Raw genomic sequence first — 18,709 nt, forward strand, 5'->3', positions numbered from 1 at the left:
GACCTAAAATAGCCACAGTTTGAGTTCAGCCGATGACACTTGTTGCAGGTCCTCCCATTTTCCATCACAAATGAAAACACCCACAAGGCACATATGCATCAGAGGGACTGATTCATTGATTAGGATAACACAAATGCCACCTGAGGTTGGAAAAGTGATGAAATACCCCGTTGAATCAGAGTTATTTTCTGCTTCATACTGTTGCATCCTCATGCATGAAATCACCCTTTCCGTAGTGTACAAACCAGTTGCCATGACCTTACTTTATTTCATGTGCTTTGCATGCTGTATCTGTAATAAAACATCAGTCTCATTAGTGATATTTTTGTCCTCTCACACGTAGTAGTTACTTGTACAGAGGCCCACCCACAGTGCCGCTGCAGCCGTACATGGACACACACTTCACGTTCTAAATTTAACTGCTTATTCATCAAACCCTTAGGCAGCCAAATCACACACACTGCTGCTTCATCAGAGATTTCACTCATATACACTGTAGACAATTGATAACGAGTGGAAGTAGGAGTGGAAACAAGATCTCAACAGAGAGTAATGGAGAGAAGAAAGGGTTAAATTGATGAGCTAGGAACATTTTATTTTAGTGCACATACAGTGTAACCCACATATCCCTGCTGGGGATATTCAGAAGCACAGCAGAGTTACTTTGCTGTTTTGATTTGATGAATATTCATGATCAGGCAGAGAGAGGGAGGGAGCCTTGTTCATGTCAGCATTTTGACGTGTTTGCTGCTGCGGGCTCGCATGAAGAGGTGTTGCTGAGAAAGGCTGATGCTAGATTATGTCTGAGCTCAGTCTCCGTGCAAATAAACCAATATCAGCTACTTGTATGCTTGAGCTTATTCTTCAGAGTCCATCCAAAGCTCATAATCGTGAATGAAGTTGAGTCAGTAGACTGAAGGGTACATCGAGAGATTCACCTTCAGACTTAGCATCCTCTTCACCAAGGCAAAGTACAGCCGTTGTGTTTCATCTGACACCACGCCAATCCACTTGTTAATCTTACATATACTCGAGTACAAGAACTCAAAATACTTGTACTCCTTTATATCGGGGATTAACACACTGTCAACGCATGCAGTGAAAACTGACTTGCATACTAATGTTCCAGACCTTGGAAATGCGGCCAACATCATAGATTTGTTTAGCAATTCAAATAGGTCTCGTTTTTTGTCCATCAGAGTCTGAAATTAATGAGGTTTCTCATCACTGTTGCAGCTCAATGAACATTTGTTCCCGTACACTGTGTCTGCCTTTTCTGAAATCTATGTTAAACACTTTCAAATGGTGAACAATGGGTCAGTGGTACCAGACAATATGGAATATATCATGTAACCTCAATTCCAGACTATTTAACCTACCTTTTTCTAAGCCAATATTAACCCTAACCGTAATAGTACCCCCTGCTTCCCATTGATGGACGTTTACTTGGTCAGGGAAGCACTCCGACAAGTGTAATGAGTTGGAATATCTTATTAAATCATATTTACAGTATGTGTATAATATGCATCAGAGGCGGCAGGAAAAATGTACTTTTAGCCAAAAAGATGTTAAGTCTTCTTAATTGCCGGACAATAAAAGGTAAGGGACAGCTTTGCGTTTTTTAGACGTTAGTAATTCGCACATGATAAAAGGTAAACCTAATAAGATTTACACAAATAGGAAACATTTACAATAACACGGCAACACTCCTTTAAATGCAGAAACTCTTTTTGTTGGTGGTTAAAAATGTAATATTTTTCTCGGCTTTATTAAAGGATTGTTGATTGAAAGTAAAAGGCCGCTGCATTTGCTCTCTTTTTCTTCTCACTGCATTAACTCACATACATATTCATGTATTCTCTCTCCCTCTTATTCTTCCCCTCAGCCCCACACATCTTGGCATTAATATATTCCTCACGTGGCAGTGCATTAATAGTACATTTTATGTCAAACCTTCCCTCTTTTTTTCCTATAGCACTAGTTTTTTTTCAGTTTCCTTCATCCCTCAAACCTTTTCTACCTTCCCTTCCTCAACAATCTACTCGCCCTTTCTTTTTGCTTTGCCCATATTGCATTCCCTTTCAAGCTTCTTCATTCTTACTTTATTGTCCTTTGAACCTCCCCTCTCTGGGCTTTTCTTCATCTTCTATTTATGTCCTGTTCATATTTTTTCCTCTCCCTTTCTTCTTCTATTTTTCACCCCTCCCTCTTTATCTCACTTTTTCTCCGCCTAAAGCAATCTTTGTTTAAATTTGAAAAAGCAGGAAGCACTGTGACATGGTAATATTGTTTGGTGCAGGGTCGTGAAGCTTGAATTGTGTGTACAGAAAGGGACTCTCACGTCAAAAATCAGGATAAGAACCATGTGTCCTACAGATATTGTTTGGTTTCTCTTAACCATGGAAATCATCTGACCTCCACCAATTAGAATTAACCTTATTTTCAAGAAAAACCGTGTTGTTGTGGTAACTCGTAGCGCTTCTGCATTTTACAAAGTGGCCACAAAATGTAGTTTCACCTTGATCAATATATATTGCCTTTACAACGAGAAAATGTTTTTATTATTGGCTCGACAAATGCTGCTTTGGTGTTTTAATTATGTGTTCAGCAATGCTCATTAGTTCCCTTTATTCTATATAATCAAAGAGACTAGTACCAATAACTTGCCCACCAGTGACGATAGTGTTCAGGACAATAATCTTTACTTGAAATAAACACTATTACATGTTTCACTTAGTACTAAGAGTATTCATTTTGCAACGCATATTAAAAAAAGTGAAGTATAAATAAAAGTTTCCCAAGTTTCTTATGAATTCCTGTCCTTAAGACGTTTTCCTTCGAGGTCAAGGAAAAAAGGTTTGGCAAAGTAAACCAAGATTATTCTTATGACTATGACCCTTTTCAAAACTGGCGCAAGGTGGGAAGTTTGAACCACTTGAGATTACCCAAAACAACATTTGATGGCATGTTAAGTGGTTCTTTGAATTAAACTCACCTTCAAATGTTTGTTCAAATAAGTTACAGTGAGTATGGCATTATCGTTCACAGTAGCTTGATCATGACATTATGTGTGACACCCCACTTCTTCTTTCCGTCAGGTGAAGTAAAGCCCCTCGCTCTGGAGATGGAGTACCCGGACGACTACCTCCTGTTGTCCCAGCTGGTTCACTTGCAATTCAACGACTCGCTCAACTTCAACGGTACCTACAACGAGACCGACACACTACTGCCAACCGGGTCAGAGTTACTATCGTGGTGGTCTACATGATTGTCTGTGTCATCGGCCTTGTGGGAAAACTTCCTGGTCATGTATGTCATCATCAGGTAAGAAAAACTCATGTTTCTTCAGGTAAATAATACACTAAATGGAACCTTTTCTAAAATAAATAATTATTGTATTAGACTCTAGACCAAGGCAGACTTCAAAACTGACACTAGCTTCTAGATAGCTCTTGAAACAAGTTGACTTTATATTGTTACACAGAAGACTTATTACAATAGATTTTGCAATAAGCTTTGACTACAATTATATTCTGCTCTTGTAAAGTATTTATGTTGATCCTTATGGTCTCAACAAACAAGTCTCTAACGCAGGGATGGGCCAAATGGTGGCCCGTGGGCACGCTCTGACGTTAAGTTATCGCTTGTAATTATGCCGTTACAAGCTTAAAAGTTGCATTATCATCTAAATTTGGCGAAACAAGTTTAATATTCTAAAACCAAGACTTTGTTTATTTGAAATCAGATGAAAACAATTGTCACGGACCCCTGCCGTGTTATCTATGATTACTATACGCTTTTCATTCATAATTTCAGCGGGAGGGAGGAGGAGCAGCGCTGAGGAACAGCAGAGTGCTGGTTGACAGGTGTCTGTGTTGACATTCCCCTTATTGTGCCTCAGCAGAGACAGGCTACAAGTGTCTTAGGTTCAAGTTAGACAACTAATGTCTGGGTTAGTGTTCATGACTTCATGTTTATTTCATCTTAATGTTTAATCTTAATGGCTGCACACACATTTTCCGTGCTTTCCAATAGTTTAAAATAGTTGTATTCTACTGTTAAAGGTGTGGTAGGTAATTTACTTCAGAAACACTTTTTGTTATATTCCATGGAATGCTCTTAACATCCCGATTGCAATGAATACATTAAATGCTTTGACAATAAATACATAAAAAAACGTCATCTGTGAAAGCCGTGGCGCTGTAAAAAGCACGACCAATCATCTGAGCCGGCCCGGCTAAAGTAACTGGATGACCTACCTGCCTGTCAGCCTTCTATCTGTGCACAAACTTATCTCGTGCCCTCATTGGTCATGTGCGCATTCGTGTGTGTTGGAGGAGGGGCTCTGTAAGGAAGTCTGAAAGAAGAGGCAGATTTTTTCCAGTTGTGTATTTTCAAATTCTAGCGCACTCAAGCTGGTTTCTCCATTCTTACCTACCCCACCTTTTAAATAACCTGTTCAATACAAACATGCCACTTGTAAAAATTAAATAATATTTCTGTGAACTGATATTTGTTTAGTGAGCTTTGAGGTGGTTCGGGCACCTAGTTAGGATGCCACCTGGGCGCCTCCCTAGGGAGGTGTTCCAGGCACGTCCAGCTGGGAAGAAACCAAGGGGTAGACCTAGGACCAGGTGGAGGGATTATATCCAGGGGTGCACATAATTTTTTTGCCCTGGTTCTCAAAGGAGCACCTGGAGATGTTGCTTGGTGCTCATCCTTAAAATGAAATAAACTGTAACTTTTGAGGGGGTCTTGACTTTATTTGCCAGACACACGGCACTGAACACACGTGCAGAGGTGAACACAGAACACACATGCAGAGGTGAACACAGAACACACATGCAGAGGTGAACACAAGACAACATTAGCACGACCAGTAATCCTACAAGCTGTCATCACTACCCTCCTGACTGTTCTCCTCACTGTCTTCCTCTCTGTCAGACATGGTAGCTGATGATGTAGGCCTACTTCTTTCTCTCTGGTTGAGTCTGCGATTAGCATGCTTGCATCCACAAGTCAACAGCTGGTTTTGGGTCGAAAGTCTCTGTTGTCATCTTAGACAAGTGGATGTACTCAAATAAGTATGTGAACATAACCAATAACCTACCATAGCCAATAACAAATGAATGTAACTTATTTTATTTATGTTGTTCATTCATATCTTATTTTACCTTAACATTTATTTATGCATTTTTTTTTATCTCTCCAGTTTTAAAGGATATTTTCGTTTACTGTCCTATAGTATACATTGGAATGATTTCAAACCTGTTTATCCCAATAATTATAAAGGAGTGCCTTGGAAATATGTGTTTACATAAATTGTGATCAAAACGTTTGAGATCCACTGAGATAACTTAGACTAAAGTGAACTATCTAAACACTCAGAGTGCTTACCTCACTGAGCTGTAGTATCAGCCTCTCAGTCTGACTGGAGAGGACTCTCCCTCCACACATTATTGTAGAAACATCTTCTTCTTATATCCGTTAGAGCAGCTAGCACGGCACCAGATTCGAATAACAACAGCGCCGGAACCGGTGCAACCCTCCCTCTCTCCCTCGCACTTTGGCTGTGAGCTGCGGGCGCCAGATAAGCCAACATCCCCCATTTTCATCACTTACAGCGCCCATTGTACAGGGCAAAATGAAACGTGTAACCGGGGTGAAAAGGGTTGTTACATTTACTTAATTATGATAGTGTTACATCAAGGCAAACAATTAGGATGAGCACCAACGGTCAAAAAGTTTTTTTCCCTCCCAGAACTGCCAGCGCAGCGCCTCCACAGATCTGGCGCCCTAGGCGAACATCTATAACTCCATTGCTACGGGCCTGCCCTGAGTTCATATGCAACTCGCAAATATCTTTCTCTCTCCTCTCTCCTCTCTCCTCTCTCCTCTCTTCTCTCTTCTCTCTTCTCTCTTTTCTCTTTTCTCTTCTCCCTTCTCTCCCTCTCTCAATGTTGGTACGCAAATGCGCCTTTTTTCAAATGACCCGGTGCTCTTTTTTTGGTGGAGGTGTGCATGCGCACCTGCGCACCAGTTATGTGCAGCCCTGATTATATCTCTTCGCTGGCCTGGTAGCGCCTTGGGATCCCCCAGTCAGAGCTGGTTGATGTGGCCAGGGAAAAGAACGTTTGGGGCTCTCTGCTGGAACTGCTACCCCCCGTGACCCGACCACGGATAAGCGGGAGAAGATGGATGGATGGATGGAGCTTATTAGAGGATGTTCCTTGAAAGATTGAAACATGTCAATGAAGATGTCAGACTTAGTTTATTTGTTAATAATTACATACAATACATGGAATTTGTGTATGTGTGTGTTACAAGTGAATCTGCGGCCCCGTGGTGGCCAGTACATACATTATGTGGCCCCCACCACCATCCAAGTTGCCCATCTCTGCTCTACGGTGTAGCGACTTCATATTTTCAGAGTCAGGAATGATGATATGACCGCTGTTGCTATAGCAATCCACACAGAAAGGACAACATTCCCAAAATAAAAGTCTGTCAGATTGATTCAGTTGTTTTAAGATGTTGTGAGAATGTTATTAAAGTAACAGCTGGATGTTGAAGCAGCTGCTCTGCCTCACTTCATCAGTCTGAGGTTCAGTCACTTTCACTGTGGCTACTTCTGAATTATTACCCCTCACCTTAGATGTGTTTAAGGGATCAAAGAAAAACACATTGATTCATACTGTCAATGTTTTTTTTTATATTGTCCAGTTCAAAGCATTACCTTCAAAAAAGTTTGTGACAAATCAAGGTGATATTTCAGGGCACAACAGAAACCATCAGCAAGCGTCTACCTTTGTTCACATACATTTTTGTTCTATCTTTGCTCTGTGTGGTGTGTTTGCATGTGTGGATGAGCACTTGGGTGTTGTGAGAGTTAGTGAATGCGTGTGTGCAGTCATCGTTGGCTCAGTGGGCAGCTGCTGTCTGCTTTTTTTTTTCATATGGTAAGTTGACCACATTTATATGCCGCTTTTCCATATATGAGTCACCTTTCACACACATTCATACTGCCATACGATACGTAACACTCACACATATCCACCCAAACGTTGGCCATGCCGTTGGGATCACCTTGCCCAAGAACACATCGGCATGTTGACTGGGGAATGTAATCACCTTGCAATTGGTCCAATCTACATCCAGAGTAACAGCAGCCCCACCTACTGTATGTATTTGTGTTTCCATGTTATTGTTGGTATACTTTTGCTCTTAATTTAGGTCGTATATCTTGTTTAGACAGACAGCTACAGTAGCAGTGTTACACATGACTGACAGCTCTCTCCTTGCTTGTGGTTTACAATCTGGAGAATAGTGGCGGTCTAATGGAAATGTTGTCAAATTTCTCAATAAAAGTTGATGGACGGATGTGCACATGTACGCACACTCACTGATGATTCACCGCCATAGGCAACTCATTTTCCTGCTTAACACTATCAGCTCTCAGCCATTGCCTCTCAGTACAGATGACTGCTCTCGACACCACAACATTTACGGTGTCAGAAGGCAGCATGCTCCATTATTTAACTGTGACATGTTGGATGAAAGGGCTGATTACACAAGATGGCCAACCTCGACACTTGCCATTACCAAATGATGCAGACCAAAGAACAGGTCACAGCCCTCCTTAGCCTTTAATCCCCAGCAAATATCAGTGAATTCATGTCACTGTATCTGATACCTTTGCTAACACAGCTCCAGACATTTTTAAGGTGAACAGCAAGTAAGTAGAAACCTGACAGGCAGTACGTAGAAAAGCCAAAGAGAACAAGGACACGTCTAGCTTTCTGAACAGCCACATTGATATAGGGAGATTAATGGTTCAGGCAAAAACTACATCTCAAATATTCGCAAATGCTTGTCATAAAAATAATTGAGGTGTGTGAGACATGCATCAGTGGCGTTCTGGCGTCACTAGAGCGCTATTGAATCAACTGTGAGTAGATTAGGAAAATGTTGGCGGTCAAGTTTATGTATGGGAAACACTGAAGTAGCTGTCAAGGAGCTTTGAAGCATTAAAGACTAATATCAGACTTAGTGAAGCTCAGGGCAGGATCTGAATGCTCTGAGTTTAAAGATGTACAATCGTCACAAAAACCTAAAGAACGGGACTCAATGTGGATCTGCAATACTCAGTTTTAAGGTGATGGATTGTGGGTTATAACCTGAGATGGATTTGCATCTTATCCAGGAGGGATTTAGCAGGTTCAAACTCATAACAGTGGGATAGCTGTACAACTCTCCTATTCATGGTGAGAGACTGCAGAGAGAAAATGTTTTAATGTAAATAGAGTCGGTTTTCATCTAGATGCAGTACCTTTTAGAAATAATCACAGCTCTGAAAAGGCTGAGTCATTTTATTAAAGCAGATGGAGGTGACATTGTACCTACACAAAAGCATGCCCACACACAGACACACTCATATTTTACTACTAATGTGTTCAAATTACAAGGGTTTTTCTTATAAAAATACCAAAGAAAAACTGTAAAAACTCCCACAGTTACTGCCTGAACATTGAAAAATATAGCTGTATTATCTTTTTGCATCATTGAAGGGTGACATTAATTTTTTTGGTATCATTGGTTGTTTTTCAATCAAATCTGAGGGTGTGGATTTAAAAAGGATTTAGCTTTCTGGACCTTAGGCTGGAGCCACACGAGGATGATAACGCAAACGGACCGAAATCGATATCAAAAAAGTATTCCGTCCACACGCAATAGGCACCAGAAACGTGTCCGTTCACACAAGACCGCTCGAAAGCGCTGGATATGCTGTAGTACATATGCCGAGCCTGTAAGTGGCGTTTAAAATATTTGAATACTTAGCGTTATTCAGTAAGGGCACTTTGACAGGTTGGATCCATCACAGGTAGCTGTCTGCTCTGCTGGTAGATTTGGAATAGCTTTCAGTGCCAAAAGACGTATAAGTGATCTCATGGAGAACATCCATATTTCAAACAGTCTATAGATGGACAATCAATGATATCACTGAGCCCACCACACTATAACTGGGGGCATCTTACCATTGGGGGTTATTAGGCACTGGAAATAATTTGCATTGATCAGAATGGTCAATAACGTATTTAAATAACTTGTAGGATACTAAGGTTAGTCACATGTTGGTTTCTTACTGGAACACAGCACCAGCAGTAAACCTCTGCTTGACTACCAGGACAAAAATCCACATGAATTATCAGATTGAGACAGTCTAAGCCTCGTATTATCTTTGGCTGAACTTTTGAAGAGAAAAGATTGAAGATTCAACTTATTGTCATTACGTAGTGCAGGTACTATGTAACAAAACAGTTTCTCTGCATTTGACCCATCCTAGTGTTAGGAGCAGTGGGCTGCCATTATGTACAGCGCCCGGGGAGCAGTGTAGGGAACTGTGCCTTGCTCAGGGACACCTCGGTCGCACTTGGTCTTTCCGGGACTTGAACTGGTGACCTTCCAGTTGCCAAGCCAAGTCCCTATGTACTTTGCCACCACTGCCCTGTAGACTGTCCCCCAAAAAGGATAGTCTCTGGTCGGTGGGAGCAGAAGGAAAACAACAGCAACTCCCAAGGGACCTTAATGTTGTGTGTACTGTCGAAAAAAATCTAAACTATCCATTAAACATTTAATACTATTTTATCTCATTTATAAAGAATCATTAGCAGCTATTTTAGGTTTCTTTTCAAGTGTTTTGAGCGTTACTGTTTAATGAGTAGAACGTTGTCTTCTGATGGCAACTTGTTGATGCTTTAGAACACAAGATCTTTGAAAACACAGTTAAAACCAGGTCTAAATGGATGAAACAAGTTGTTTTTACATTCAAGCTTTGATCTGTTCTGTAGGACATTCATGCACACATATGCTCACTTGCATATGAACACTTACACACACTAAATACAGAGCTATGATGTGGTAAACAAACTGCAGATATATGCAGGGTAAACTAAACTCAAAGTTTAGTTTACTTTCTTTTTGTGAAGGAAATGCCCGCAAATATAACGTGTTGTACTACAACGCAACTCATGTTCAAATTGCTGTTAATAACAGATGGACGGCAAAAGCAGCCCGCAGCGGCTGTCCAATCCACCTATTCCATGTAAACTAAAACAAACAATAAAAGCCACAGAGGAAACAAGCCGCTTTAATTGGTGTTGCATGTCTGTCAGCAAACTCTTATTTCGTTATTATTTTATTTTTATTTTTGCTTAAGCACTTTATCCTGACAGTGCTGCGAGCTTGGCATTTCTTCTTTCTGATATCAAAGACAAAGAGTTTCAACAGCAGAGCTCTGCAGTGCAGGCGTTTGTTTGGCTCATAGCAACAACATGAGCCAAGAGCAGGGATGTTTTTGGAGGAACAAAGTGCTGCCTGGATGGATCATTTTGTAAAGGAAAAGGGTTCAGTTACCAGAATAACAGACCAATCCATGTTCTCATAATACTTCAGCATCAGTTCTGAGATCTCAATATGTGATGATTCCTTGGAGCAACACTAAATCTAAGGTGTCAGACGACTGTATCACCTTTGAACAATCGGACTCAGGTACATCTCATTGTGTTTGTTAAGTGAAGGATAGTTGGAGAACTTTCAAGGGCTTGGATCAAAAACACTCCCTGTTGAATAGTCAGTATAATCCATTAACAGCTGTGTTTGCAAATATCTGGTTCTTTAATTATAATTCAACTAAAACTCCCAAAGTCCATATAACTTATAGAACAAATATCTAATCACAGTGTGCAATTCTAGTGTGTTTGTCGATTGTTATTTGATTGTAGCATAGTTTTAACTGTATTTTATTTTGTTGCCGCTAACAATAAGTGGATTAACAGGAAAGGACGTCCCTAGCCACAACTTTAATACATTAAATACATATGAATTAATCATTTCAGTTAAGTTCAAGCTAAACCAGAGTTCCAGCTCAAATATAGGACTTATTTATGTACTATTGCATTGTAAAGAAAACGTTTATTTAGGTGTTGGACTTTGTGTCAAACGAAATAAAGACATACTGTAAGACATCACCTTGAGCTGTGGGAAGATTTGGTGTGTATATCTACTTTCCTCCGTTTCGTGGACTTAAACAAACTTGGTTTTGAAATGAATGATCAGTTACAGCCCTACTCGACCAACATGAATTCAGCAACCAATTAGCATTGTATTTATTACAGCTGTGATCTTCTGGCATGCTTCTTCTCCATAGAAACGGAAGAGATTAGAAACGTTAACCCCTTTTTATACCTATAGCCTTCTAGACATTATAAAGAGCCAACTATAATGATATAATGATGTCCACATTTGATGATTTGAACCCTAACCCTAATGATATAAATCCTATGCCGATGTAAAGTGCTATAGCAGGAGGTAGCATGGCAAGCAGTAAGGGTGGGTGAAAGTCTGTGTGGTGGATAAGGGTCACATGACCACAGTCTTACCCCAACCGTATATGGAATATATTTTAGAAAGCACCGATTTTCTATATATATAGTTCATATTTAAATACCAAAAATGCACAATTGTTGAAACTTGTTTTTAAATTGCGTGATGTTTTAAAGCCTGCGGTATTTTACTTTTCAATCATGTCACTTTGTGATTTTGTGCCAGTCTTAAAGCATTGCCATTTGAAGACCAGCTCTGGAGGAGTGTTTTGACATGAATCTTGTGATTCTACACTTAAAAATGACAAGCAAAGTGTCTCGCTATGACATTTCCTTGAATGGCTGAGTTTTGTGAGTATTCTTCTTCTGAGAGCTTACATTTTGTGGGTGTTACGACAAAATACACATTCATGTAACAGTAGTTGTCAAAATGGAGCTATTTCACATATTTTTTAAATATGCCATTATTGATTAATGTAAAAGTATAAACCCAGCTGTTAGACATTTGATCTAGGCCTAAGATCCCAAAAACATGACCAGACTTTCAGTGACAAAGCGCTAAGTGAGTTTGTGTCAGTTATGACCATCTGCCGTAGAGCATATCTGGCATTTGAACTGAGCTTTTGGTACCAGAGAGTGTAATTAGGTCGTGTGTATGCTCTGAGCTGCTCTGACTGGCCCAATTATCGGGCTCTCCGATGGTCAATCAATCAATGTTTATTTATATAGCCCAATATCACAAATGTTACAATTGTCTCAGTGGTCTTCACAGTGTGTACAGAATATCAGTATGACAATACGACACCCTCTGTCCTTAGACCCTCACATCGTACAAGGAAACACTTCCAGAGAAAACCCACAGTTTAAGGGAAAATGGGAGAAACCTCAGGGAGAGCAACAGAGGAGGGATCCCTCTCCCAGGACGGACAGACGTGCAATAGATGCCGTGTGTAAATCAAAAAGATGGTAAACTGGCTGATGGTTTGTGAGCTGTAGGGCAGTGAGTCGGGGGGTTGTTTTATACGAAATGAAATCTGCACAAAGTATCAATCATGAACTGCTTCTCTTAAAACTTTGAATTTTCAGTTGGACTGATTGAACTGGAAAAACACAATTTTTTAAATCAGCTTTTGACTCATATTTTGTTTGTTGTTTTTTGGACATTTTTAAAACAAATAATTAAAACCTAGACAACCAAATTATTCAGCATCATACTAGCTAATAGCTAATCCTTTGTGGTTAGCATTCATACTGTACATGTAAATGCAATGTCTTTTGAGCGGATGTGACTGCTCCAATGCTTGTGTTTGTGCAATTGGCAACCACCATGTCTGAGAAGTGAAGCCAATGCGTCTCTTTACTCCACTGGTTGCACACATAAGTCTGATTGCACAGAAATGAGAAAATGACCCTACTTCTCAAATTATTTATTGAGTCATTAAAGCTACAACTTTAACCCATTAAAACATTACACGTTTAAACATTTTGCTAAAATGGTCATCTTAAGCAGTTAGACTGTAATTGCTTCTCTTTGTTGTGTAGTATCTGATGGCAAAACAACAAGATGGAAATGAAGATAACAAAAAGCCAAGATGCTAAAAATGAGGCTTCAAAAGCCTCACTTACAAACCCAGTGTGCGGCGTCCAATTATTGGCACTCAAACCATTAATGCCGTGTTGACATGATAACATTCTCTCATTCCTTTCTGTTGTTTCTGTGGTGACATCGGCCTCATCTGGCAAGCCACAATTGTTTCTCTTTATAGATAGAAACACCACACATGTATACTTTGGCTCAGAGAATTGAAGCTGAATGAATAGCCAATGATGCACAGATGGTCTAAGTTAGTGTGTGTGTGTGTGTGTGTGTGTGTGTGTGTGTGTGTGTGTGTGTGTGTGTGTGTGTTTGGATCTACAAAAAAACTGAGGACAACCACAGTGTCGATGTTGCCCCTCATTACTCAGCTCTCCAGAGGACTTACAAAGAAATTGCATTTCTTTTATGTGAGTGTCCTTGTCATTAAGCAGCAGTTCAAAAGGTCACAACCATCTTTTTAGTGTTTTCTCTGGAAAAATCTCTTTCAGTGTGTGTGGAGGTCGAGCTTGAGGGTGTTATTCTGAGTTTTTGGGGTAAAATAGATTGAAGCAGATGGGAAAATAGAGAGGGATCAATAAACAGAGGGAAGGAGAGACAAATAAAGGGCACCGAGAAATAGATATGAAATGAAAAAGGGAGAGAGTATCCAATGTCGTATTATCCTCTACTTTTTGTATCTACTCTAGTTCCCTTTAATAATCAATAATCAGAGTGTGTGTGTGTCCGTTTGTGTGTATGTTATCTGCATTCACTGAGAGCCATTATAATCAGGGCTGCACATAACTGGTGCGCAGGTGCGCATGCGAACGCGAACCAGGGCAAAAAAGTTATGTGCACCCCTGATTATAATGCTCCTCCTGATGAAATCTGTTCATTCATTCATTTGCTTCTTCAGCCTTCACACACCTATTCATGATTCTGACAACTATTTTTTTTAAATCATACATATCAGGGGTAGACATTAAGGGTAAAATGCCACTGACCCTCCGGGCCGGTGGAATTGTATTATCACTGGCCCCACCACTGTAACCACTGGCCCGGAGAATTCGTCCAAACAAAATCGACTTATAATGAAGAAAATTAACACATTTGTTGCAATAGTAATTGATGCACTAACTACATTACTACTTGTACTACAACATTTTAATCATCAGTTCTTCCTCATTTTCCTCAATTGTTCATATTTGGTTTATTAAAATAATGATATTCTCAAATCAAACTCAGCTTCTTCTATGCAACGGTAGAGTTTGTTCTCCTCTATGGCAGTGAATGCTGGACCCTGAAGCCATCCCTGCAAAAGTCTCTTGACGGATGCTACACCAGAATGTTGCGAGCAGTACTTAACATCAGCAAGAGTGTACATGTAACCAACAAGATCCTGTACGAGGGAATACCAAGGGCGAGCGAGAAAATTGCAGCCAGGAGAATGAGACTAGCAGGACATTGCCAAAGGCATCAAGAGCTGCCAGCCGGCAAATTGGTGCTGTGGGAACCAACACACGGGCATCGGTCACGAGGGCGTCCCGCACAAACATACGTGGACGTACTCAAGAACGACGTAGGAGCACAAAGTACCAATGAACTGACCAGATGTATGGAGAACCGGGATGACTGGAAGCAACGATGGAGGGCTCGTCTGAGGACGACCTAGAGATATTGTGGTCATTGTTAAAAATGTCTGCTATTATTATGAGTATTATTATTTTTATAATGCGCTTTCTGCCTTCCTGTCATTATCAGGAGTTAGAAATGTAATGGCTATGTAATAGATTAGATTAGAACTTTCATTATCCTAAACTGCTGGGACATTTCCCTATAGCCAATACCTTTATATTGTCTACTCTTCACTTACTTGTCAGCATAGGTTGGCATTGATGTACAGAACCGACAGAAGACCTTGTTTATATTGGCATCATATTGAGAGGTGCAGTGACGCTTCCTAAAACCAGGAAGTAAGCTGCTGCTTCCCTCGACAAAAAGCAATGGGACTTCTCCACAGGGTTTTGGAAAATAGCTGGAAATAAGGTCTGTGGAAAACAAACCTGTTTGATAAATGCACGTTTTGTTCAGCCGGATAATCTCCACATGTCTACCCTACTTTTATAATTTTCGAATCATGAATCTAATCGATAGATTATAAAAGGGTTTTAGGATGCGTCACTGCACCACTAGAAGCCAACTCCATCGATCAAGCTGGCTGAAACTTTCTCTCCCTCTTCTTCTCATACTTCCTGTCACTCTCCTTTAACTCCTCCGGTGACTTTCTTTTATTTGAAGATTGTTTTTTGCCCGGCGCTTGGCCGGTTACCGCTGGTATTAAAAAATGTTTGGCGAATGGTTAGGTGGCGCGATAGTCGCCACCCACTATCTTGATAGTAGTGAAGGAGCACGCTCCCGTGAGCTGATGTTTGCTTTTCACCCAACAACGACAACCGACTCACAAAACGCTATGTTGTAGCGTTAATAAACGAAACAATTTAACTAAATTGCTAGTCAAAATACCAATACCACAGGACCATTTTTTTTTTCGAGCGGCAAGTGGAAAGTACGTTATGTTGGCCCGGGGTGTCTAAATAGGGCCTAGTGCTTCCGGGCCAGCGGGCCATTTATAATGTCGAGCCCTGCATATAGACATTTAACTGATGTGATACATTTTCATGTCAAAGTAGAATGAAATCCAAATAAAAAAAGGTATATGATTTAACATCAACTATTGGCAAGAGTATACTAGGATATAAAGTTGAATATTAATTTCGGGATTGTGGCTTACATAAAGCTGGAGTTATGGTTAGCAAAGCAAAGCCTAAACAGTGGTAGCAATGAAACAAATACAAGTCCAAAAACCAGTGGCGAACCGTGTCTATCACAACTGGACCTTCTGTAGACACACACACCCCCCGCCCCCCCTCCGCGGCATTATAATGTCCGTCTTTTCACTGAACTGTCGTCTTGAAAAGGGTACTCACAACAATTCCGCAACAACTTCATCTTCACCTGTTGCACTTGTCATTTCAACGTTAAAAACAATAAAACGGCATGAATTGCTTCGTCGCATTAGATCCTCGAGCAGGGGTGGCGGGTACTGTAGGCTAGGGAAGGCTAAGCCTTCCCAAATATTTGTGTCACTGCATCCTGGTAAAAGAAAAACATAATGTATAATGTTTGTGTCTTTGACATTACCGCTGCTATGCAGCCACTGTGCCCTGTACTAGTGATGGCAGTTTGACACTGAAGCTTCGAACGGAGCTTCAACCCTGGACTTCCTATTCCATAGAAGCAGTGCTTCGAAGCTTGCTTCAAATCACGTGACATATGACGTCCGAAGCAGCAACTGCTTCAAATCACGTGACATGTGACGTCAGAAGCAGCAACTGCTTCATTTCCAGAATGAATCAACTGACTGGTTCACGGTCCATTCACGCGAATCAATGCACTGCCTCGTCTCAATTCTGACAGGTGACAGGTTGAAACAGTTTCAAATTTGAGCGCTTCAACACTTTATGACCGCTCTAAACAATGCACAATGTGTGGGTTGTTGTCGTAGTTTGCGTTGTTGCTGTTGAGTTGTTGTTGGTATTGCATTTGATATCATTATAGAGCAAGCCAGGAAGAAAGATAGGTCGTTCTGGCTCGGGAAACACTTTGAAATATGGAGAAGTTGTGAACAAAAAGACAATTATCAGTAATATAAAAATAGTTAAATATTTCAAGGAATAGATAGCCCAGTGGGTAGAGCCGGCGGCCCGAATGCGGCGATGTCCTCCGCGCAGCTGGTTCAAAGCCCGGAATGGATGTATTGCTTTTCAACTTTAATAACTGATAAAAGTTAAAAAACCCTCTCCTCCCAAAAAAATGTGCAGCACTCTCTAGTCTCTTCTCAATAACCCAATACACACAATTATCAATCTTTAATTGCAAATAGAACATGATATTCAGTCTTAGTGTGTGTGTGCATCGAATATTTTTCAAGGCAAAGATACGTTAAACCCACTGCAGCCTTGCACTTCGCCAGGAGAGGTCGCTGTAACTGAAGCTTCGAGAAATGAACCTATTTCCGACACAATTGTCCAAGTGGTTCGATGCTTCATTCAAAGCTTCATTTTGCCATCACTACCCTGTACTACGAAGCCTGTTCAACATACCCTGGATATGTTTGAGTTATCTTAACTAACCCTAACAAACGAGATCTCGCTAAGCGGTCCTACGACGCTGGTTAATATCAACTCGGTAAATCAAGCCAGGGTTTCTCTCTCCAGCTGAGAGCGCGTTCACGTGAAAGGGGCGGGGTTAGCAACATTTCACCAATCACAAACAGGGACAAGTGTACTGACAGCGCAGCGTCATACTTCATTAATGAAAAGTAAACTAATATTAGACAAATATGAACTTTAAACATCCATGACTTAAACATATAATCCAGGATACAAGCCACAGAGTTGCACGGCCAGATACGGCTCGAGAAGCTGACTCAGATAAGGACATATATGATATATTATGATATTATATGATCGATGATCTGATTGAATGTGATATGAATGATAAGTGCGACACGTCGGCGTCTTCTCTGCATACAGCAGTTTAAACTGTATTTCCTTTATCCTGTAATATGACTTGATGGATTTAAACTCCGCACACTGAGCTTTGATCGGTCAGCAGGCGGTGCTTTCACTGAGTTGATCTCTTTTCTATAGACGCGGAGGCGGGCAGCGTCAGGTAAAAAAAGTTATTTAGCCTTCCCAAACCTGAGCCTCACGCGCCGCCTATGGTCTCGAGCCAGTTAACTAGCGGGCCTTCTAGAATTCCCTGGAACCGAGGGAAACTCTGAAAGCCCATTGGCTACAAATCAATATATGATTGGTTGATCAAACTGTCAGTCCAAACGTACGCTCTCATTCAGTGTAACGGCCAGGGCATTCTATCAAGGATGTAGAATACCTTGGTTGAGGATATTCTACCCAGAGACCCAGAACAAGATCTGATTGGTTGCTTTCTTTTCTAACAAAAAAATACTGAAATGCGTAGAGCATGGTCCGAGATTGGACAAACAAATCAACGTAACACTGTAATATTACAGATCAACAACACGGATACGATTCTCATTTATTCATTTTATATACATTTTATTTATATAATTAAATCGATTTTTTGTTTGTTTTATCTGAGTGTTCCTGGGTATTCTCTGAATACCTTGAAGGCCCTGACGGTTCGCCACTGCCAAAAACCCACCTTCAAATGTAATCCCAGTAGCTACTTCAATGTATCTCATTTGTTAAAACTAAGCACAAAACAGAAATGTAAAAATGTTGACTAGTGCAGTGCTGGTATTGCTAATTGCGGCCTTCTTGACAAGTGTTCACACAAAGAAATTCCTCTTCGACAACTGTGTATCCTTTTGGTCCTGATCAACCAACGGGAGCAAAGTTCCCCAGGCAACTATGACATCATATGCCATGTGATATAAACCACTTGCTGTGATGCAACAATTTTAGTTTAAAGTACAGCATGAAAAGTATTCTGTCGGTGGTATAGTTATACGTATAAAGGCCCTGACACACCAGTGTGTCCCGCACCGGCGGCCGTGATACGCCTTATTTGGACTGCCTGACAGGCAGTCGGACCAAACAATGACTCTGATTGGCTGTTCAGCTAGCGAATCAGTGCATGAGAAGCGAAACGGAAGTGAGGGACGTAAACAAACGATTTAAGAAGGCACACACAGACTGATATTCAT

At 40.7% G+C, this 18,709-nt stretch overlaps 1 protein-coding gene across 1 annotated transcript in view; it reads left to right on the forward strand.

The window, feature by feature from the left end:
• Positions 1-3,101: 3,101 nt before the first annotated feature.
• LOC117552606 (delta-type opioid receptor-like) overlaps positions 3,102-18,709 on the forward strand; it is a 78,076-nt gene continuing 62,468 nt past the window's right edge. The window contains 3 exon segments of the mRNA XM_034226194.1: positions 3,102-3,236; positions 3,239-3,294; positions 3,296-3,324. Coding sequence (XP_034082085.1) covers positions 3,125-3,236; positions 3,239-3,294; positions 3,296-3,324 — 197 coding nt within the window. The 5' untranslated portion in view covers positions 3,102-3,124.

This window comes from Gymnodraco acuticeps, unplaced genomic scaffold (genome assembly GCF_902827175.1).
Source record: "Gymnodraco acuticeps unplaced genomic scaffold, fGymAcu1.1, whole genome shotgun sequence".
In the NCBI taxonomy this organism is placed as follows: Eukaryota; Metazoa; Chordata; class Actinopteri; order Perciformes; family Bathydraconidae; genus Gymnodraco; species Gymnodraco acuticeps.